The following is a 24,193-nucleotide window of genomic DNA, read 5'->3' on the forward strand; positions in this document are numbered from 1 at the left end:
TTACTGTACAAAAGCGTGACCCAAAACTGATCCAATCGAGCTGGGCATTTTAGTATTTAGTCCTGCAGTTCAAAGCATGAAACAAACTGACTGTGGCTCCTTTAAGTGCCTTTCTGGTTCTGTTTAGTCTGTGCTAGAACCTTCCATACATCTGAAGGATTTCTCCATGTAAACCTACACCGAGCTGTAATTGGTAATGAAGACCAGTGATAACTCACATGGAAAGAAATAACTCCAGATATTAGAAGTCCAATGCAAAAAAATACAGGGCATGATGGTACATCATGGATAAACTTCTCTGCTGAACTGTACATAACACATCTGCCATTAAGTTTTTTTTGGTAAAGGTATATTTTCATGATAACTACAAGAATCAACAGCAATGTACTTCTGTAAAGTAGGAAAACACAGAAGGGAAGAAGGCAAGAGGTACCCAAGAATGACTAAATTTTAATGTAGAACCAGGATAACAATTACAGCATAAATCAAAGCCATTACAAAAGAAAAATGAAAGAGACAGACAATATGGGAGTCCTGCCCTTTAAATTAAAAAAGAAAAAAATAATAATAATACAGTACTTTTTCCATGAACTTGTCCGACTGGAAACAGGACGCGACAAAGACAAGATCCCAAATATAACTCAAGAGCCAGAAACTGGTGTTTTCTACATACAAATATGAAATGACGTAAGAAAAAAAGCCTTTAAAACAGGCCAGCGGTCTTAACTTGAACTTTCCAAGTAAAGGCATTAGCTTCACAAAAATTGTGATACCAATGTAATATGTCATGTCAACTACTTTTTGACACATGAATAATCAATTAAGCTACCAAAGTCTATTATCCCCAGGGACCTGGAGATCAGCATTTGATCTTTCCCTCAGGTAATCAGAGAGAAATCAATAGTTCCAGAAGTTCTAATTAGATGAGAACATGTACTGGCATGATTGCAAGGGATTGTATACCGCACTGTGCCACCTTAGGTCAATTCCATGGCATTCATAACGCCTCTATTTATAAGTTAGAACTTCTGAATATACAATAGTCATTGAAACCTGTACGTCCTCTAACTAATTAAATCTTTAATTGACTAAAGGAGGAAAAAAAAATCCAAAAATAGTATGGGCTACCTCACATTATTGCTTAGTTGTGCAAGGTATTCTCTTAATTCCTTGGCAGCTTTAAATCTGCCATATCTTTTCTTTGGGTTCGCACATTCGTCCAACAATGTCCCAAGGAGGCCATCTTTGGCAACTTCTGCTGGAGGGTCATGGAGGAGGCCACCAGAAGTTCCACGCCATGTAGCATGTCTAGACAGAAGGTTCTGGCAAATGGCGTAATAGTTATGGTCCACAGTAGTACGAGAGCAAAGAATTTCTTTAGAGAAAGAAAGGCAAGCTTCTTTGTCACAGTCATCAAACTTGCTTTCATACCACACGTCCCAGTTTTCGGGTTTATCTGAAAGTACAGGAAAGATTTGAGGCTTTAGTGTAACATTTCAAGAAAAACAAGGAGACATACAAAGAATTAAGAGCCAACGCTGCTTCACTGTAAATCCTATCACATAGAACAGAGTTTATTTCACTTTACTAAATTGAAGAGGATAAACCAAAACTAGTAGTTATAAATGCATCTACAAAACTTCTCCACAGCATACAATAGACTAGAGGAAGCACATATGTGATGCACACCAAATTTACAATTACAGAGTTTGTATGGGGCTCCACAAGGTACTCCAGTTCTCTCCCACACACGCACACAAAAGAGACATACCGATAGGGAATACTAATTGTAAGTAGGGATGAGCGAATTTCATATTTTGAAATTCGTTTTCGGTTCATGTTGTGGTATTTACTGAATTGCGTTATGGATTCCGTTATGATGAGCCATAATGCAATTCTATGACGGAATGCATAATGAAATGCCTTTAGAGGCATTCCGTCATAATAGAAGTCGATGAGCTGCATAAGGGATCCGTCCCGTTTACGTTATTCAGGAGAGGACTCCAGGATTACGGAAATTGGACGGATCAGTTTTGCAGCCCATAGACTTCTATTATGACGGAATGAATAACGGAATGCCTCTAAAGGCATTGCATTATGGTCTGTCGTAACTGAATCCATAACGCAATTCAGTAAATACCACAACACAAACCAAAAATGAATTTCTAAATATGAAATTCGCTCATCTCTAATTGTGAGCTACATTGGGGACAGCAAGCAATGATAAGGTCTAAAGTGCTGCAGAATATGTTGGCTCTATACAAGTAAAATAACTAAAATAAGGTGTTTTGGGATCATTATATATTATGTGCAACTGGTTTACAGGCATAATCATTTCTGCAGCAGAGTGCAGTGTCTGAGGTAAAATGAGTAGCACAGCAACTACAGAATTACCTTACACCATGTAATTGAAGGGCTGTAAAATGGAGGCAATATCTAAGAAAGGAATCCCACCCACAGGAAGCTCAGGGAGCATCAAAACAAAGGTGCGATACAGACCTAATCAAGATAATTGGGGGGGGGAAGACTCTCACCTATAGTGCCAACACCTAATGAGCATTCATAAATGTCAGAAAACCCTTTAATAATTGGGGGGGAAAGGCATGTCAAAGACTAAAAACGGCTTTGTGAAAATGACCCAATTCCTATCTCTCCTTGTCTGAACAGAAGATCCCCTGAAAACAAATGTAGTACCTTCATAACCGCCACAAAATGAAGAAGGCAAAAGAGAAATACAATCCTGTTAATTCAAGCTCTGACATGGAAGTTCTGGTGAAGGTCAGTTAACTAATCCTAGACACTAAACTTGTAAATTAAAGAAGAAGCAATGGCTTCTGCAAGCATCTGACATAGTCTTTCAGGTTTGTTAGGCTTCAGTGCAGTAGGGGAGGTTTCTACAGTCTCAAGCCACCTCCTAACCAAGGACACAGCATCAAAAGGGAACTTGTCACCGGTTTTAGCTTGGCTATCCGAGCTTGGGCACTGTATTGAGTCGGCTTCAGCGCTCATCTGAGCTGCAGCTGCTCAATAGTGATTTTAAGTAAATGACTGGGCTAATCCAAGTATGTGACACAGTGTTGTCACTGGTTTAGGTTTCCCTCAGAGCACAGCATAAAAATGTTGGTGTTTATATATCATAAGCTCTACACGGGCAAGAGTAGAAGCAAGTAAAATGGACACCCTGTATAACTTTAAAAGCTACGAACACCAATCTCATGCTACATAATTTGGCTCAAAATCATTGTGGTCTTTATTAAAAACCTTCAGCAGTTTGTGTGAAACGGGTTAAATTCCTGTATATTTGCAGAATGTCAGCTCAGATGAGACTCCTGTATAGCTCATCTCATGATTTCATAAACAATCATTTAAGCCATATTCTTATCAGTTTGATAATTTAGCAACAATAAATGTCAGGACATCAGAGATGAGAGCTCTATATGATCTGTCATCTGAGGGGGACTCTAAACAGAAAGTGACAGTCTGCAAATACTGAAATTTAACCCCGATATCACAAAAACTGCTGAACCCCGATATTACAAAAATGATTTTTTTTTAGCCCAAAATGATTAAAAAGCAATCATAAACAAAACAAAAAATGCCCTGAGGGCGTCCATAGCCTTTAAATGGGTTGCTTAGCCTTTAAGTGGATAAGTCTTCAGGAGCTGATCGGCAGAGGTGCTGGACCCCTAACAGCTACTGAGCCATCTTAAGCATGGTGCATCACTTCAAGTAGAACTCCTACAATTTTTTTTTTATTCTGACCTGTTAGAAAGGTGCATGATGTAATCTGTAGTGAATGTTATGTTCTCATCAGTGACTGTATTTGTGAGTTATCCCCTCCCTTGTGTTCCTCAGCTGTGTCATGTGACCAACTCTGATCTCCAACCGACACAGGACAGGAAGTCGGTCACTTTTCTATTCATTCCTATGAGACTGACATTGAGGCTGCCATATGAATAAATTCAGAAACTGACTGCCTGTCCATACATAAGATGCTGTTTTTTGGCAAGTCTGGTTGACTGTCACATGACCCAGCCGAGACACAGAAGGGAGCAGATAACTCACAAATACAGACGCTGATAAGAAGATTACTTTCACTACAGAGTACATCATGTAACTTTCTAGCAGGTCAGAGAATATTACATTTGTTGCAGGAGTTCTTTAACCCCTTAAGGACACATGACGTACCGGTACGGCATGTTTCCCGAGTCCTTAAGGACACATGACGTACCGGTACGTCATGGCTTTAAATAGCGATGCCGGCGCCGCGGGGGTTAATCGGAACGGGATGCCGGCTGAAATCATTCAGCCGGCATCCTGTAACAATGCAGGGGGGGGTCATTTAACCCCCCCGCATCGACGATCGCAGAAAACCGCAGGTCAATTCAGACCTGCGGTTTTCTGTGTTTCCGGTCCATTCGGGTGTCCTGTGACCCGATGAACCGGAAAAAGACTGCGATCGGTGGCGTAATTTTACACCACCAATCGCAGTCCGAGGATTTGCAGAGGCGGAGCTGGCCCTGGTGCTGAATGCCGCTGTCCAGGGTGCTGATTGGTGCAGGGGAGAGAGGCGCGAGATTCAAACTTCCTGCGCTCCTCTCTCCCCTCCTCTTCCTGTCCAGCACCCTGACCGTGCAGCATCGTCCAGCACCAGCTCCTGTGTCCCCCTAATCGGCATCCATCACCCTCCTGCACCCATCGCCACCCAGGTAGGTTAGGGTCAGTGAGGGAGAGGCACCTTTAGGCAGGGATAGAAGGGAAAAGTTAGAAAAAAAAAAAAAAAAAAAAAGCACATTTATTCCAAACTTTTTTGTTTCAGCTACCAGACCCCAGACCCCCAGACCCCCCCTGCCACTTGCCCCCCCCCCCCGCATCCCCCCCACCACCAGACCCTTCCCCCACCACCACTTTTTTTTTTCTGCGTGCACTGACTGGCCGGCACTTTTTAGCGTCCGTCCACTGTTAGCGCATCGCCCGCCCCACCACCCCACCGACCGCTGATCAGCGTTGAACCGCTGATCAGCAAGTTTGAACTTTTTTTTTTTTTTTTTTTCTAACACTTGCCCATTTTTTTTGCCTGGACTTTTTAGTACGTTAACACCCGTGCCCCCACACACACGCACATAGAATAAAGGTTTACACGCACGCACACACACACACCCATGGCCCGCCGGGTGTTCTCGGCCGAGGAGGCATATGCCCAGATTGCCTCCGACTCTGAGAGCCCCAGTGAGGATGAGGATGACCCCACGTTCCTTTTGTCATCCGCATCCTCCTCATCATCATCGGATGACGATGAGCCACCAAGGCAGCGGAGACGCCGCCAGGCGGAGCCAGGGGCCACACATGCTAGGGATCCTGTGGCCCACCCTAGTACGAGCCGCCCTGGGGTTCGTACTGGTTTCCCGGCCCACCAAATAAGTTCACCGGAGCCCCCTGCCGATGAACTTAGCTGGTGTCCCCCAGTGGACTTTGAGCCTGAGATTCCGGATTTCGCTGGCAATCCTGGAATCCAGATTCCCACAGTGGGGTTTACTGAAATAGACTTTTTTAGTTTTTTTTTCAGTAACCCACTGGTGAATCTGATGGTGGAGCAGACGAATCTGTACGCCCAACAGTTCGTCGCTCAAAACCCGGGCTCATTTTTGGCTAGACCCGGTGGCTGGACGCCGGTCAGTGCAGCCGAGATGAGGACATTTTGGGGCCTCGTGCTGCATATGGGTCTAGTGCAAAAACCCAGTGTCAGGCAATACTGGAGTGGGGACGTCCTATACCAGACCCCACTGTACAGTATGGTCATGACACGCTCCCGGTTTGAGGCCATCCGGAAATGTCTGCATTATTCCGATAATGCAGCATGTCCCCCCCGAAGTGATCCTGCCTATGACCGGCTGTACAAGATACGGCCGGTCATCGATCACTTTGGGGCCACATTTCAGCAGGCCTACGTACCTGGAAGGGAGGTCGCGGTTGATGAGTCTCTCGTTTCGTTCAAGGGGAGACTCAGTTTCCGCCAATACATTCCCACAAAGCGGGCGAGGTATGGCGTGAAGCTATACAAAATTTGTGAGAGTACCTCAGGGTACACTTACAAATTTCGTGTGTACGAGGGGCGAGATTCCCGGATTCAACCACCAGAATGTCCCCCCACTCTGGGTGTTACCGGGAAACTCGTGTGGGACCTTATGTACCCACTGCTGGATAAGGGTTACCACTTGTACGTGGACAACTTTTATACCAGCATTCCCTTGTTCAGGTCCCTTGCCGCCAGATCCACGTTCGCTTGTGGGACCGTGCGGAAAAATCAACGCGGCCTCCCTGCCCACCCCCTCCAGGTACCTATCCCCAGGGGTGAGACCCGTGCCCTTACCAGTGGAAGCCTGTTGCTGGTCAGGTATAAGGACAAGAGGGATGTCCTTATGCTGTCCACAATCCACGGTAACAGCACCACCCCAGTCTCTGTGCGAGGTACCACGGCAACGGTCCTCAAGCCCGATTGTATCGTCGACTACAATCGGTATATGGGAGGAGTTGATCTCTCTGATCAAGTCCTCAAGCCATATAATGCCATGCGCAAAACCCGGGCATGGTACAAAAAAGTTGCGGTCTACATGGTGCAGGTTGCCATGTACAACTCTTTTGTACTATCCCGAAGCGCTGGCAGCACAGGGACATTCCTCCAATTCTATGAGGCAGTCCTCAAAGACCTGATCTTTTCGGACCGGGAAAGAGCAGGCCGGAGTACCTCGGGAACTGGAGGCGCCCGGATCGTCCCTGGCCAACACTTTCCAGGTGTGGTCCCCCATACTGGAAAGAAGGGACGAACCCAAAAAAGATGCAGAGTGTGTCACAAGAGGGGGATACGGAAGGACACCACTACTCAGTGTGACACTTGCCCCGATCATCCGGGCCTCTGCGTTATCGATTGCTTCAGGGAGTATCACACTTCCATGGAGTACTAAATTTTTATAATCTCCAACAGTCCCCTAGAGAACATAAAACACTATGTCTCTCAGACTTTGGAGACACAGAAACAATTTTTTTTCCCCAAAAAAATATTAGTTTTAGTGCAGGCTTCCTCAAACTGCGGCCCTCCAGATGTTGTAAAACTATAACTCCCAGCATGCCCAGACAACCTACAGCCATCAGCAGGGCATGGTGGGAATTGTAGTTTTACAACATCTGGAGGGCCGCAGTTTTAGGATGCCTGCTTAGTGTCTCCAAAGTCTGAGAGCCATACATATTGGGCATCGTCGCGTGCGTAAAAGTCGTCGCTATAAAAATAACATTTGACCAAACCCCTCGGATGAACGGTGTTAAAAATATAAAATAAAAACGGTGCCAAAACACCAATTTTTGGGCAAAATTTCCATTTGAATCCTTTTTTTCCAGTAATAAAGCAAGGGTTAACAGCCAAAAAAAACTCAATATTTATGGCCCTGATTCTGTAGTTTGCAGAAACACCCCATATGTGGTCGTAAATGGCTATATAGCCGCGCGGCAGGGCATAGAACAAAGGGAACTCCATATGGTTTCTGGAAGGCAGATTTTGATGGACAGTTTTTTTTTTTGACACCATGTCCCATTAGAAGCCCCCCCTGATGTAGCCTAGACTAGAAACTCCAAAAAAGTGACCCCATCTAAGAAACTACACCCCTCAAGGTATTCAAAAGTTACTTTATAAACTTTGTTAACCCTTTAGGTGTTCCACAAAACTAAATAGCAAATGTAGAAAAATTTTAGAATTTTATTTTTTGTTACCTTGACTCAAAAAAGTGTAATATAGAGCAACCAAAAATCATATTTACCCCTAAAATAGTACCAAAACAACAACCACCTTATCCCATAGTTTCCTAGATGGGGTCACTTTTATGGAGTTTCTACTCTAGGGGAGCATCAGGGGGCTTGAAAAGGGTACATGGTGTAAATAAACCAGTCCAGCAAAATCTGCCTTCCAAAAACCGTATGGCGTTCCCCTTCTTCTATGTCCTGCCGTTTAGCCAAATAGTAGTTTACGACCACATTTGGGGTGTTTCTGCAAACTACAGAATCAGGGCAACCCATTTTGAGTTTTGTTTGGCTGTTAACCCATTTTTTTCAGTAATAAAGTAAGGGTTAAAATGGAAAATTTTCCAAAAAATAGAAATTTCTAAATTGTTTCTCCATCTGCCATTAACTCTTGTGGAACACCTAAAGGGTTAACAAAGTTTGTAAACCCAGTTTTGAATACCTTGAGGGGTGTACTTTCTTAGATGGAGTCACTTTTTTGAAATTTTTATTCTAGGGGTACAACAGGGGGCTTCAAATGGGACATGGTATAAACAAAACCAGTCGTGCCAAATCTGCCTTCCAAAACCCATATGGTGTTCCCCTCCTATGTCCTCCCGTTCGGCCAAACAGTAGTTTACGACCACATATGGGGTGTTTTTGCAAACTACAGAATCAGGGCAACCCATTTTGAGTTTTGTTTGGCAGTTAACCCTTGTTTTACTCCTGGAAAAAATTGATTATATTGGAAAATTTTCCAAAAAATAGAAATTTCTAAATTGTTTCTCCATCTGCCAATAACTCTTGTGGAACACCTAAAGGGTTAACAAAGTTTGTAAACCCAGTTTTGAATACCTTGAGGGGTGTACTTTCTTAGATGGAGTCACTTTTTTGAAATTTCTATTCTAGGGGTGCAACAGGGGGCTTCAAATGGGACATGGTATAAACAAAACCAGTCCTGCAAAATCTGCCTTCCAAAACCCATATGGCGTTCCCCTCTTTCTACGTGCTCCCGTTTGGCCAAACAGTAGTTTACGACCACATATGGGGTGTTTTTGCAAACTACAGAATCAGGGCAACCCATATTGAGTTTTGTTTGGCTGTTAACCCTTATTTTATTGCTGGAAAAAATGGGTTAAAATGGAAAATTTTCCAAAAAATAGAAATTTCTAAATTGTTTCTCCATCTGCCATTAACTCTTGTGGAACACCTAAAGGGTTAACAAAGTTTGTAAACCCAGTTTTGAATACCTTGAGGGGTGTACTTTCTTAGATGGAGTCACTTTTTTGAAATTTTTATTCTAGGGGTACAACAGGGGGCTTCAAATGGGACATGGTATAAACAAAACCAGTCGTGCCAAATCTGCCTTCCAAAACCCATATGGTGTTCCCCTCCTATGTCCTCCCGTTCGGCCAAACAGTAGTTTACGACCAGATATGGGGTGTTTTTGCAAACTACAGAATCAGGGCAACCCATTTTGAGTTTTGTTTGGCAGTTAACCCTTGTTTTACTCCTGGAAAAAATTGATTATATTGGAAAATTTTCCAAAAAATAGAAATTTCTAAATTGTTTCTCCATCTGCCAATAACTCTTGTGGAACACCTAAAGGGTTAACAAAGTTTGTAAACCCAGTTTTGAATACCTTGAGGGGTGTACTTTCTTAGATGGAGTCACTTTTTTGAAATTTCTATTCTAGGGGTGCAACAGGGGGCTTCAAATGGGACATGGTATAAACAAAACCAGTCCTGCAAAATCTGCCTTCCAAAACCCATATGGCGTTCCCCTCTTTCTACGTGCTCCCGTTTGGCCAAACAGTAGTTTACGACCACATATGGGGTGTTTCTGCAAACTACAGAATCAGGGCAACCCATTTTGAGTTTTGTTTGGCAGTTAACCCTTGTTTTTTTCCTGGAAAAAATTTATTATATTGGAAAATTTTCCAAAAAATCTAAATTCTAAAAATGTATGTCCATTTGCCACGAAGTGTTGTGGAAGACCTAAAGGGTTAACAAAGTTTGTAAAAACAGTTTTGAATACCTTGAGGGGTGTAGTTTCTAGAATGGGGTCATTTTTGGGTGGTTGCTATTATGTAAGCCTCACAAAGTGACTTCAAACCTGAACTGGTCCATAAAAAGTGGGATTTTGAAGATTTCTGAAAATTTCAAAATTTGCTTCTAAACTTCTAAGCCTTGTAACATCCCCAAAAAATAAAATATCATTCCCAAAATGCTACAAACATGAAGTAGACATATGGGGAATGTAAAGTCATCACACTTTTTGGGGGTATTACTATGTATTACAGAAGTAGAGAAACTGAAACTTTGAAATTTGCAAATTTTTCAAAATTTTTGGTAAATATGGTATTTTTTTATGCAAAAAAATTAACTTTTTTGACCCAATTTTAGCAGTGTCATGAAGTACAATATGCGACGAAAAAACAATCTCAGAACGGCCTGGGTAAGTCAAAGCGTTTTAAAGTTATCAGCACTTAAAGTGACAGTGGTCAGATTTGCAAAAAATGGCCTGGTCCTTAAGGTGAAATAGGGCTGTGTCCTTAAGGGGTTATATTATAAAAAAAAAAAAAAAAAAAAAAAAAAAAAAAAAAGTTGGAAACCCCCTTTAAGACAGATTCTGAAATGGTAAATGTTATATATGTCCTATTTTTGCATTAGCGTATCTGTAAGTAGATGGAGATAATTGGAAATTCCATCTAGGCGCCTGACGAGGTAAAGCTTAAATAGAATAAAAGGCATTATTCTACTGAAGCTATATATCTCAGAAAATTTAATTACACCCAATATAAAAGCAGCAAATGTTACACTGATTAACTAGATCAGAAATTAAATTAACGTAGAGCATTTTGGAATATTCCCCAGACCTTCTTCCAATATCTGTAGCAAATATATTGCTCCTGCTCACTTAGTTTTCTAAGATATTTAAACACAAAAAATGCACAACAAAAGCTGCAGCAAACATAAAAAAACACGGAAGAGTAGGCACGAGATCATCCTTAGAACGTGTGGAAGAAAATCTAAGATTCATTTCAGAGCCTTCACCCATCAATCATGTTTGTCGTAGAGAGGAACAGGTGCTGAACTTCCAGAAGGAGATAAATATGGGCACGATTCAGAAGCAAGCTGACAAGTTATTATCTGGCTGGCTTTCCCGACGCTCGGGGAAGCAGCCTGGTTTTGTGCCCATTTGCCTGTTTATTTATACATGCCAGTACTTCACTGCTAGATGTCCCAGAATATCAACCCAATAACCTGTATTACTCACCTCCGATCCACCAGAAGAGGATATAGGGAACGTGGTTACAGCTGCATCACAGGATCTGAAGCACACCTCATTTAGTAAAATCACTTTTACCGTACACCCATGTGGACATTATCTGCCTGGTAGAACTTTCCTTAACCCCTTAGGGACACAGCCTTTTTACACCTTAGGACCAGGCCATTTTTTGCAAATCTGACCAGTGTCACTTTAAGTGCTCATAACTTTAAAACGCTTTGACTTATCCAGGCCGTTCTGAGATTGTTTTTTCGTCACATATTGTACTTCATGACACTGGTGAAATGAAGTCAAAAAAATATTTTTTTTTGCACCAAAAAATACCTAATTTAACAAATTTTTGGAAAAATTAGCAAATTTCAAAGTTTCAGTTTCTCTACTTCTGTAATACATAGTAATACCCCCAAAAATTGTGATGACTTTACATTCCCCATATGTCTACTTTATGTTTGAATTGTTTTGGGAATGATATTTTATTTTTTGGGGATGTTATAAGGCTTAGAAGTTTAGAAGCAAATCTTGAAATTTTTCAGCAATTTACAAAAACAACATTTTTAGGGACCAGTTCAGGTCTGAAGTCACTTTGCGAGGCTTACATAATAGAAACCACCCAAAAATGACCCCATCTAAGAAACTACACCCCTCAAGGTATTCAAAACTGATTTTACATACGTTGTTAACCCTTTAGGTGTTGCACAAGAGTTATTGGCAAATGGGGATGAAATTTGAGAATTTTTTTTTTGTCAAATTTTTTATTTTAACCCATTTTTTCCACTAACAAAGCAAGGGTTAACAGCCAAACAAGACTGTATCTTTATTACCCTGACTCTGCCGTTTACAGAAACACCCAATATGTGGCCGTAAACTACTGTACGGCCACACAGCGGGGCATAGAGTGAAAGGTGCGCCGTTTGGTTTTTGGAGGGCTGATTTTTATGGACTGGTTTATTTACACCATGTCCCATTTGAAGACCCCTGATGCACCCCTAGAGTAGAAACTCCCTAAAAGTGACCCCATCTAAGAAACTACACCCCTCAAGGTATTCAAAACTGATTTTACATTCGTCGTTAACCCTTTAGGTGTTGCGCAAGAGTTATTGGCAAATGGGGATGAAATTTGCAAATTTCATTTTTTTGTCTAATTTTCCATTTTAACCCATTTTTTCCACTAACAAATCAAGGGTTAACAGCCAAACAAGACTGTATCTTTATTACCCTGACTCTGCCGTTTACAGAAACACCCAATATGTGGCCGTAAACTACTGTACGGCCACACAGCGGGGCATAGAGTGAAAGGTGCGCCGTTTGGTTTTTGGAGGGCTGATTTTTATGGACTGGTTTATTTACACCATGTCCCATTTGAAGACCCCTGATGCACCCCTAGAGTAGAAACTCCCTAAAAGTGACCCCATCTAAGAAACTACACCCCTCAAGGTATTCAAAACTGATTTTACATTCGTCGTTAACCCTTTAGGTGTTGCGCAAGAGTTATTGGCAAATGGGGATGAAATTTGCAAATTTCATTTTTTTGTCTAATTTTCCATTTTAACCCATTTTTTCCACTAACAAATCAAGGGTTAACAGCCAAACAAGACTGTATCTTTATTGCCCTGACTCTGCCGTTTACAGAAACACCCAATATGTGGCCGTAAACTACTGTACGGCCACACAGCGGGGCGTAGAGGGAAAGGTGCGCCGTTTGGTTTTTGGCGGGCTGATTTTTATGGACTGGTTTATTTACACCATGTCCCATTTGAAGACCCCTGATGCACCCCTAGAGTAGAAACTCCCTAAAAGTGACCCCATCTAAGAAACTACACCCCTCAAGGTATTCAAAACTGATTTTACATTCGTCGTTAACCCTTTAGGTGTTGCACAAGAGTTATTGGCAAATGGGGATGAAATTGGAAAATTTCATTTTTTTGCCTTATTTTCCATTTTAACCCATGTTTTCTACTAACAAAGCAAGGGTTAACAGCCAAACAAGACTGTATCTTTATTACCCTGACTCTGCCGTTTACAGAAATACCCAATATGTGGCCGTACACTACTGTACGGCCACACAGCGGGGCGTAGAGTGAAAGGTGCGCCGTTTGGTTTTTGGAGGGCTGATTTTTATGGACCGGTTTATTTACACCGTGTCCTGTTTCAACCCCCCTGATGCACCCCTGGAGTCGAAACTCCCTAAAAGTGACCCCATTTTGGAAACTACGGGATAAGGTGGCATTTTTTGGGGGAGTATTTTTAGGGTAAATATAATTTTTGGTTGCTCTATATTACATTTTTGTGAGGTAAGGTTACCAAAAATTGAAATTCTGATATTTCATCTCCATTTGCCATTAACTGTTGAGGAACACCTAAAGGGTTAATAAAGTTTGTATAATCATTTTTGAATACCTTGAGGGGTGTAGTTTCTTAGATGGGGTCAATTTTAGGGATTTTTTACTCTAGGGGGGCATCAGGGGGGCTTCAAAAGGGATATGGTGTCAATAAAAAAGGCCATCAAAATCGGCCTTCCAGAAACCATGTCGGTCCTTTCCTTTTGCAGCCTCCCTTTTACGGATACAGCAGTTTACGACCACAAATGTGGCGTTTCTGTAAACTGCAGTATCAGGGTAATAAATTTTAACTTTTGTTTGGTTGTTAACCCTTGTTTTCTTACCGGAAAAAACGGACTGAAATGGAAAAGTGCCAAAAATAGCGGTTTTGGCACCGTTTTTTTTTTTTTTTTTAACCGTGTTAATCTGGGTAGTTAGGTCATGGGATATTGTTATAGAGGAGATTCTTACGGACGCGGCAATATCTAATAAGTCTACTTTTTTTTACAATTATTTAGGTTTTTGACTATATTATCTTTTTTGATACAACTTTTTTTTTGGGTATCTCTAAAGTCTAAGTGTCATTTTTTTTATTTTCTTTTAGCCAATTATCTTATGTGGGGGCTCATTTTTTGCGGGATGAGCGGACGGTTTTATTGGCACTATTTTGGGGGCTATATGACTTTTTGATCGCTTGCTATTAAACTTTTTGTTATGTAAGGTGACAAAAAAAAATTTTTTGCACCTATTTTTTTTTTTTTTTTTACTGTGTTAATCTGGGGGGTTGGGTCATGGGGTATTTTTATAGAGGAGATTCTTACGGACGTGGCGATACCTAATAAGTCAACTTTTTTTTTACAATTATTTAGGTTTTAGACTATATTATCCTTTTTGATACCCTAAAAAAATTTTTGTATCTCTAAAGTCTAAGAGTCATTTTCTATTTTTTTTTTTATCTGATTATCTTATGTGGGGGCTCATTTTTTGCGGGATGAGATGACGGTTTTATTGGCACTAATTTGGGGGCTATATGGCTTTTTGATCGCTTGCTATTAAACTTTTTATTATGTAAGGTGACAAAAAAAACCTTTTTTTGCACCTTTTTTTTTTTTCTGGACCGTGTTAATCTGGGGGGTTAGGTCATGGGGCATTTTTATAGAGGAGATTATTACAGACGCGGCAATACCTATGTCTACTTTTAATAAATTATTTTAGTTTTTTTGGGTGTCTCAAGTCTGAGAACCATTTTTTTTTATCTGATGTCAGTGCTAAATTGGGATATAAATTTAGTACTCCATGGAAGTGTGATACTCCCTGAAGCAACCGTCAATGCAGAGGCCCGGATGATCGGGGCATGTGTCGCACTGAGTAGTCGTGTCCTTCCGTATCCCCCTCCTGCGACACACTCTGCACTTTTTTGGGGTTCGTCCCTTCTTTCCAGTATGGGGGACCACACCTGGAAAGTGTTGGCCAGGGACGATCCGGGCGCCTACAGTTCCCGAGGTACTCCGGCCTGCTCTTTCCCGGTCCGAAAAGATCAGGGCCTTGAGGACTGCCTCATAGAACTGGAGGAATGTCCCTGTGCTGCCAGCGCTTCGGGATAGTACAAAAGAGTTGTACATGGCAACCTGCACCAAGTAGACCGCAACTTTTTTGTACCATGCCCGGGTTTTGCGCATGGCGTTATATGGCTTGAGGACTTGATCCGAGAGATCAACTCCTCCCATATACCGATTGTAGGCGACGATACAATCGGGCTTGAGGACCGTTGCCGCGGTACCTCGCACAGGGACAGGGGTGATGCCGTTACCATGAATTGTGGACAGCATAAGGACATCCCTCTTGTCCTTATACCTGACCAGCAACAGGTTTCCAGTGGTAAGGGCACGGGTCTCACCCCTGGGGATAGGTACCTGGAGGGGGTGGGCAGGGAGGCCGCGTTGATTTTTCCGCACGGTCCCACAAGCGGACGTGGATCTGGCGGCAAGGGACTGGAACAAGGGGATACTGGTATAAAAGTTATCCACGTACAAGTGGTAACCCTTATCCAGCAGTGGGTGCATAAGGTCCCACACAAGTTTCCCGGTAACACCCAGAGTGGGGGGACATTCTGGGGGTTGAATCCGGGAATCTCGCCCCTCGTATACACGAAATTTGTAAGTGTACCCTGAGGTACTCTCACAAATTTTGTATAGCTTCACGCCATACCTCGCCCGCTTGGAAGGCACATACTGGCGGAAAATGAGTCTCCCCTTGAACGCAATGAGAGACTCATCAACCACGACCTCCCTTCCAGGTACATAGGCCTCCATGAATTTGGCCCCAAAGTGATCGATGACCGGCCGTATCTTGTACAGACGGTCATGGGCAGGATCACCTCGGGGTGGACATGCTGCATTATCGGAATAATGCAGACATTTCCTGATGGCCTCAAACCGGGAGCGTGTCATAACCGTACTGTAAAGTGGGGTCTGATATAGGACGTCCCCACTCCAGTACAGCCTGGCACTGGGTTTCTTGACCAGGCCCATATGCAGCACGAGGCCCCAAAATGTCCTCATTTCGGCTGCACTGACCGGCGTCCAGCCACCGGGCCTGGCCAAAAAGGAGCCCGGGTGTTGAGCGACGAACTGTTGGGCGTACAGATTCGTCTGCTCCACCATCAGATTTACCAGTGGGTCACTGAAAAAATGACAAAAAAAGTCATATTCAGTGTAGCCCACTGTGGAAATCTGGATTCCTGATTGGCCTACAAAATCAGGAATCACGGGCTCGTATCGCTCTGGGCTACACCAGACAAGTTCACCGGCAGGGTGCTCCGGTGGATTTAACTGGTGGGCCGGGAAACCAGTACGAGCCCCAGAGCTGCTCGTACTAGTGTGGGCCACAGGGTCCCTAACATGGCGGTCCCCTTGCTCCGCCTGGCGGCGTCTCCGCCGCCTTGGGGGCTCATCATCATCGCTAGATGATGAGGAGGATGCGGATGACAACAGGAATGTGGGGTCATCCTCATCCTCACTGGGACTCTCGGACTCGGAGGCAAGCTGGGCGTATGCCTCCCCGGCCGAGAACGTCCGGCGGGCCATAGGGGAGTGTGTGTCTGCGTGTATATGTGCGTGTGTGTAACTCTTTATTTGGTGTGCGTGTGTGAGGGGGCACGGGTGTTCACGAACTCACCCTAAAACTAACAGAAAAAAATAAATAAAACTAACTAAAAAAAGGGCAAAAAAGTGAGGAAAAAAAATTCAAAACTGCTGATCAACCGTCCGAAGTTGATCAGCGGTGGGGTGTGCGATGCGCTAACAGTGGCCGGACGCTAAGTGCCGGTCACAGTCAGCGAACTCAAAAAAAAAAAAAAAAAAGCACCCCAAAAAAGGTGGGGGGGGGGGGGCAAGTGGCAGGGGGAGGGGGGCAAGTGGCAGCACCCCTGGGGGGTCTAGGGTCACACAGCTGTGCTGTGGACCCCAGACACCCTAACTAGGGTGATGCAATGAAAAGTAAAAAAAAAAGAACTTTCCCTTTTTTTTCCCTGCCTATCCCAAACTTTCCCTAGCTGTCCCTATGTACCTGATGGGGGGTGCTGGGGGCACAGATCGGGTCCTGGGGGCACAGATCAGGGGTGCTGGCAGCGATGGTGGACACGTGCAGGCAGCTCCTCTCTCCTCCGGCGCTGGAACACAAAAGGAGGAGGAGAGGGGCGCCTGCCTCTTTTGAATCTGCCGCCGGACCGCCCCCTGACCAATCAGAAAGCGATCCTGAGTGGTGATGTCACCATCACCACTCAGGATCGCTGGATGGTGATTGGTGGAGTGAAATCACACCACCATCACCATCCTGTTCCGGGTTATCGGGTCTTCAGAGACCCGAATAACCCGGAAACGCAGAAAACCGCAGGTCTGAATTGACCTGCGGTTTTCTGCGATCGCATACATAGGGGGGTCACCGGACCCCCCGACGCATTTGCCCCAAGTGCCTGCTCAATGATTTGAGCAGGCACGGGGTTCCGATCGCCGCCGGCCGCGCGGCGGTGATTGAAAATGCACAGGGCGTACATGTACGCCCTGTGTCCTTAAGTACCAGGGCACAAGGGCGTACCTGTACGCCCTGTGTCCTTAAGGGGTTAATACACCATCATCAGGAATCTGCACTCAAGAGAAGGCAGTGGTGGAGCTTCAGAAGATCGCACCCCAGATGTCTAGAATAGAAGGAGCTCTTATTTGTGGAAGTGCATTCTGGATCATTGGGGGTATTTATGAAGGATGCAGCACAGGGGCCTACAAGTACAGGGATTTAAGAATCCCATTCTTTTAGGGCTCATGCACACGAGTGTGGGCCCCGTGCCCGTATTATGGACCGCAAACAGCGAGTCTGCAATATATGGGCACCGGCCATGTGCTCTCCGTATCACAGATGCCGACCTGAATGGGTCCACAATCCTCAAGATACAGAGTGGTGTGGAGGCACGGATCAGAAGCACTACAAAGCCCTTCTGTGGGATTTCGGTACTAGAATATATCTTTTTTTTGTTTGCTGTGCGGACTGTCTCTTGCAGATCACTGCCCCATTCCAGTCAACGGCGTGCACACGGATGGTGCCGATGCATTGCGGAACGCTATTTGCAGAACGGCGCACACAAGCGTGTGTGGATGAGCCCTTATTTAGAGAATTTGCTGCATTTAGTAAAAGTAATGTCATTATAAATGCCACTTCCCATCCTTCTACTACTCTTATGTTTCAAAAGCAGTCCATGTACTGCTTGCCAGAGGGAGAAACTGCAGCTTCAGATCACACTAAGCTTCGAAGATGCGAGAAACTGAATGGATGAGGACTACACATACAGTCCATCAATCACATGGATTATAAATATACACATGGTGCAATGCTTCATTGTCCCCTCAGGTGGCACTGCAGGGAAATCACAGCACACAATCAGCTTCTACCAGCAAGGGGTTGTGCAGAGTGAGCAAGCACTTTCATATTTCCAGGCCTTCATGGGTGGACTGGCCATAGACCCTACAGGGAAATTTCCCTGTGGGCCAATGCTCATAGTGCCGACCAAGCCACCAGCCAGGTACAGGTACGTAATGTAGGAGCATCAGGCACTTATGCACCTGGCTGGCAAAAGAAAGCGCCCTCCTGCCTACAACTGTAATTTGCCAGGTAGCGGCCGTATCTCCGCCAGTCCCCATCGTTGCAGCGCACGCTTGCGGTCGATATTCACGGATCCATCAGGCTGTTCTGTCCGAACTGTTTACTGCATATGTGAAACAGGTCATAGCAATAATAGTGACGTTTAGGTTCTTTAATCCTGTAAAGAGATTCTGTCATCAGATACGTCGCAATCAGAGATGTGTGCTTGGCACTGGCAGTATGCATACGAGCTGCTAGGAGTGGCTGTGTGCTTGGCAGTATGCATACAAGCTGCTAGGAGTGGCTGTGTGCTTGGCAGTATGCATACGAGCTGCTAGGAGTGGCTGTGTGCTTGGCAGTATGCATACGAGCTGCTAGGAGTGGCTGTGTGCTTGGCAGTATGCATACGAGCTGCTAGGAGTGGCTGTGTGCTTGGCAGTATGCATACGAGCTGCTAGGAGTGGCTGTGTGCTTGGCAGTATGCATACGAGCTGTTAGGAGATGTGTGCTTGGCAGTATGCATATGAGCTGCTAGGAGTGGATGTGTACTTGGCAGTATGCATATGAGCTGCTAGGAGTAGATGTGTGCTTGGCAGTATGCATATGAGCTGCTAGGAGTGGCTGTGTGCTTGGCAGTATGCATACGAGCTGCTAGGAGTGGCTGGGTGCTTGGCAGTATGCATACAAGCTGCTAGGAGTGGCTGTGTGCTTGGCAGTATGCATACGAGCTGCTAGGAGTGGCTGTGTGCTTGGCAGTATGCATACGAGCTGCTAGGAGTGGCTGTGTGCTTGGCAGTATGCATACGAGCTGCTAGGAGTGGCTGTGTGCGCTTGGCAGTATGCATACGAGCTGCTAGGAGTGGCTGTGTGCTTGGCAGTATGCATACGAGCTGCTGGGAGTGGCTGTGTGCTTGGCAGTATGCATACGAGCTGCTAGGAGTGGCTGTGTGCTTGGCAGTATGCATACGAGCTGCTAGGAGTGGCTGTGTGCTTGGCAGTATGCATACGAGCTGCTAGGAGTGGCTGTGTGCTTGGCAGTATGCATACGAGCTGCTAGGAGTGGCTGTGTGCTTGGCAGTATGCATACGAGCTGCTAGGAGTGGCTGTGTGCTTGGCAGTATGCATACGAGCTGCTAGGAGTGGCTGTGTGCTTGGCAGTATGCATACGAGCTGTTAGGAGATGTGTGCTTGGCAGTATGCATATGAGCTGCTAGGAGTGGATGTGTACTTGGCAGTATGCATATGAGCTGCTAGGAGTAGATGTGTGCTTGGCAGTATGCATATGAGCTGCTAGGAGTAGATGTGTGCTTGGCAGTATGCATATGAGCTGCTAGGAGTGGATGTGTACTTGGCAGTATGCATATGAGCTGCTAGGAGTAGATGTGTGCTTGGCAGTATGCATATGAGCTGCTAGGAGTGGCTGTGTGCTTGGCAGTATGCATATGAGCTGCTAGGAGTAGATGTGTGCTTGGCAGTATGCATATGAGCTGCTAGGAGTAGATGTGTGCTTGGCAGTATGCATATGAGCTGCTAGGAGTAGATGTGTGCTTGGCAGTATGCATATGAGCTGCTAGGAGTAGATGTGTGCTTGGCAGTATGCATATGAGCTGCTAGGAGTGGCTGTGTGCTTGGCAGTATGCATATGAGCTGCTAGGAGTAGATGTGTGCTTGGCAGTATGCATATGAGCTGCTAGGAGTAGATGTGTGCTTGGCAGTATGCATATGAGCTGCTAGGAGTGGATGTGTACTTGGCAGTATGCATATGAGCTGCTAGGAGTAGATGTGTGCTTGGCAGTATGCATATGAGCTGCTAGGAGTGGCTGTGTGCTTGGCAGTATGCATATGAGCTGCTAGGAGTAGATGTGTGCTTGGCAGTATGCATATGAGCTGCTAGGAGTAGATGTGTGCTTGGCAGTATGCATATGAGCTGCTAGGAGTAGATGTGTGCTTGGCAGTATGCATATGAGCTGCTAGGAGTAGATGTGTGCTTGGCAGTATGCATATGAGCTGCTAGGAGTGGCTGTGTGCTTGGCAGTATGCATATGAGCTGCTAGGAGTAGATGTGTGCTTGGCAGTATGCATATGAGCTGCTAGGAGTAGATGTGTGCTTGGCAGTATGCATATGAGCTGCCAGGAGTAATGAGGGTGGTGCAGTTGTACCTCATTGCTCACAGAGTCTCCACTCACTGCCCTTCATGCCATGCCCTCAAGTATCTCAGGTGCTTGTTCAGCACACAGGCTGTACAGCGCGTGCCTGGCCCTGTCAATCAGTTGTGGAGAGTAGGGCTCAAACGATTACATCGAGTAATTCGACACAAAAAAATCCTTGATGCCAATTTTCTGCATTGAGGAGTCGTTTGTGTCATGTGACCACGGAGTAAAGTGCTTATTAATACTTACCGTTCCGTGGTCACCCGCCTGCCCGCACTGTGATGCACTTTCAGCTCTGACACATCGCTATGACCTGACGCTGTGTGCCGTCTGGACTACAGAGCAGCGCATGGAGAAGATGTGGCAGAGAAAACTGATCCGTCCCTATTGATTTGCATTGGGGGTCATGGAAAGCAAACTACAACATGTTGCCGTTTGCTCTCCAGTCTGGGAACGCAACTAAACATAATGGAATGCATTTTGGAGCATTCCGTTCTGTCCCCATTGACAATGAATGGGGAGAAAATGGAAGCGTTTTTTTTCGGTATTGAGCCCCTATAACAAATCTCAATACCAGAAAACTAAAACACTGGCGTGAAAGTAGCCTTACCCAAGCATTTCAGAAACTGAAATTAAAATTTGCATGCAGAGCCTAAATAATATTTATGTAGCAGTTATCAAAAGAAATTGTATCGCCTTCCAACGGTCCATTTTTTATATTATCAAGTAGAAGGTAAAAATATGATGAGACTTACGTTGCTTAATTAACTTTTTATCTGCTACCAAGACATTTTCTGCATCAACAATGATTACTTTCCCATCACGAGGTCCTACAGCAAAGTTGTCAAAGCTGACATCCAAGAGGTAAAGTGCAAATTCAAAGTCATTGTTTGTGAGCTGTTCCGCAATCTCCATTAGCTGCCAGGCAAGATCCACTCGCTTCTCCCAGGGAGCATTAAAGAAACTCCAGAGCTCTTCTCCTACATAGTTCACGGCCACCATTCTGCCACACGCTCCCAAGTATTTAGCAAAAGGCCAGCCTTCATCTGATGGGAAACTCTGGGGGAAAAAAGAAATGGAATACATTACAGACAACTACCAGTGGCCATACATTTACGGTAATAAGTGATGGTATATGAGTGGTATGCAGCAGTACAAAAAAACCGCTTTACATGTGAGCTACAAGATGATAGGTCACTGCATAAACACTGTGCACAGTCCTTGTGGCTCTCTGCAGAACCACAACCATGGTCTGCACGAAGACCATGAGAGACCACCCGAGCTACAGATTTCCGGTGCCCAGGAGCTGTGTAGGGTTATAGCTACAGGTAAACTTTATGGGCTGAAGAGTAGAGAAATGTTTAGCTTTTATCCTTCCGAGTAACAAATGTGTTGTGACCCAATTTCAGAAAATGCACAAAATCAGTTCATCACATCAGCCATTCACATGCTGAGCAATCATTACTTAGCATTCCCAGCAGGCTTCCTGAACGTGTGAAAAACACTTCAATGGTTATCGCTCTAGTAACACACACATCTATACGAGCCGATACCTCTAGTAACCTTTTTATACAAGCCAATGGCCGTAGTAACCAATTTATATGACAATGGCTCAAGTAACCAATTTATACAAGTCGATGGCTCTAGTAACCTATTCATACGAGCTGCTGGCTCTAATAACTAGGGCTGTCACTAGGGATCGACCGATAATTATTTTTTAGAGCAGATACCGATAAGATGTGAACACTCAGGCCGATAAACGATAACTTATTCCTATATTCTGTGCATTTTCATAAAAAAAAAAAAATATATATAATAATTCTATTATGGTGTTCACTACATAGGAGTTTTTTTTAGTTTTTTTCTAGATTTTAATAGTTTGGACTTTTCGGACGTGGCAATATGTAATGATATGTTTATTTATTGTTTATATATTTTATATGCATTTGTGTTTTTTTTTATTTTTATTACTTTTTATTTAATAACCATTAGCCCCCTTAGGGGCTAGAACCTGGGATCTTTCATCCCTTGTCCTATTCACCCTGAGCTCTATTAGGGTGAATAGGACCTCACACTCACTCTGCTGCCCTTTGCATAGTGCACACAGCAGCAGGGAGCTTACCACTGCAGCCAGGGCTTCAGTAGCGTCCTGGCTGCCATGGTAACCGATCGGAGCCCCAGGATTACACTGCTGGGGCTCCGATCAGAAGCTGCCACTGCACCACCAATGAGGAGGAGAGGAGGGGACACACTGAGCCACCAACCATTTTAATACAGGGGGGGGCACACTGCGCCACCAATGATAATTAACGCTTAATACAGAAGGCGGGTGTGTCGGCACCCTGCCTTTGACAGGGAGCTCCGATCAGCAGTTAACCCCTCAGGTGTGGCTCTCTGCTACCTACTGAGCCCTTGTAAGTATACAGGCACTGATTATGCGATTACGGTATATACATAACAACTAACTATTAGAGATATGATTATACAGTGAGCGTGGCCCGTGTAGTAGAATACAGTCACTGCATGGGCCCCACTGTCATTATAAAAGCAGATGCGACCCCCACCCCCTGTATTGAGGGTCATTCACTACAGGGACACTTATGGAGGGGATCTGTGGATGACACATAGCATAAGATGCTATGTATGTGTCACCCACAGATCTCCCCCCCCCCATAACAGTGCGTCACCCACAGATCCCCCCCCCATAACAGTGCGTCACCCACAGATCCCCCCATAACAGTGCGTCACCCACAGATCCCCCCCATAACAGTGTTATCCACAGACCACAATTAGTTCAAAACCCACCAAAAGAACACCTTTTGGTTCAAAATATTTTTTTTCAGATTTTCCTCCTCAAAAACCTAGGTGCGTCTTATGGGCCGATGAGTCTTATAGGGCGAAAAATACTAGATGCAGATAACTTTAAAAAATCATGAATATCGGCCGATATCGGTAACTCCGATAATTGGTCGATCCCTAGTTTTCATGACACCAGAATTTTGAGCTTGATTTCAATACCAATTTGATTCCCAAAAAATGAAGTCTACACATTAGCCCCCATGTTACCAGCCAACTTGAGGTTACTGTAGCAAATAAACCTCATTATGCCCATTAAGTGATGAGGTACTTAATGAGGTCACTTACTATGGATGTGAGGCACATGGAAGTCTAAACGGATAGAACCATGTGCCTCACATGAACAGTAACATCAAGTACCTCCTCACATACTGGGTAACATAGGGTTACTGCCTGAGGTACATTATGAAGTTACTTACTATTAATGTGAGGCACATGGTTTAGACAATTTGGACCTCTGTGCCTCATGTGTATAGTAAATAACCTCACAATAACGCCATGTTACCCATTATATGAGGAGGTATTGATAGGGTCACTTATAGGGACGAGAGAACTTTATTTTACAAGGTCGAGTTCGGGTTTTATTACAATTCATTTATGGATTCTGATACAAAGGGCCATAACGGAATTCTATGACGGAATGCAGAACAGAATGCCTTTAAGACACATTCTATCATAAC

The 24,193-nt window shown here is 44.3% G+C and overlaps 1 protein-coding gene across 1 annotated transcript in view; it reads right to left on the bottom strand.

The window, feature by feature from the left end:
• Positions 1–432: 432 nt before the first annotated feature.
• DIPK2A (divergent protein kinase domain 2A) overlaps positions 433–24,193 on the bottom strand; it is a 61,260-nt gene continuing 37,499 nt past the window's right edge. Inside the window, exons 2-3 of the mRNA XM_044289572.1 lie at positions 21,413–21,716; positions 433–1,456 (exon numbers count right to left, since the gene is read on the bottom strand). Coding sequence (XP_044145507.1) covers positions 1,125–1,456; positions 21,413–21,716 — 636 coding nt within the window. The 3' untranslated portion in view covers positions 433–1,124. The remainder of the gene's footprint in view (positions 1,457–21,412; positions 21,717–24,193) is intronic.

The sequence above is a fragment of the Bufo gargarizans genome, chromosome 4 (genome assembly GCF_014858855.1).
Source record: "Bufo gargarizans isolate SCDJY-AF-19 chromosome 4, ASM1485885v1, whole genome shotgun sequence".
NCBI classification, from domain to species: domain Eukaryota; kingdom Metazoa; phylum Chordata; class Amphibia; order Anura; family Bufonidae; genus Bufo; species Bufo gargarizans.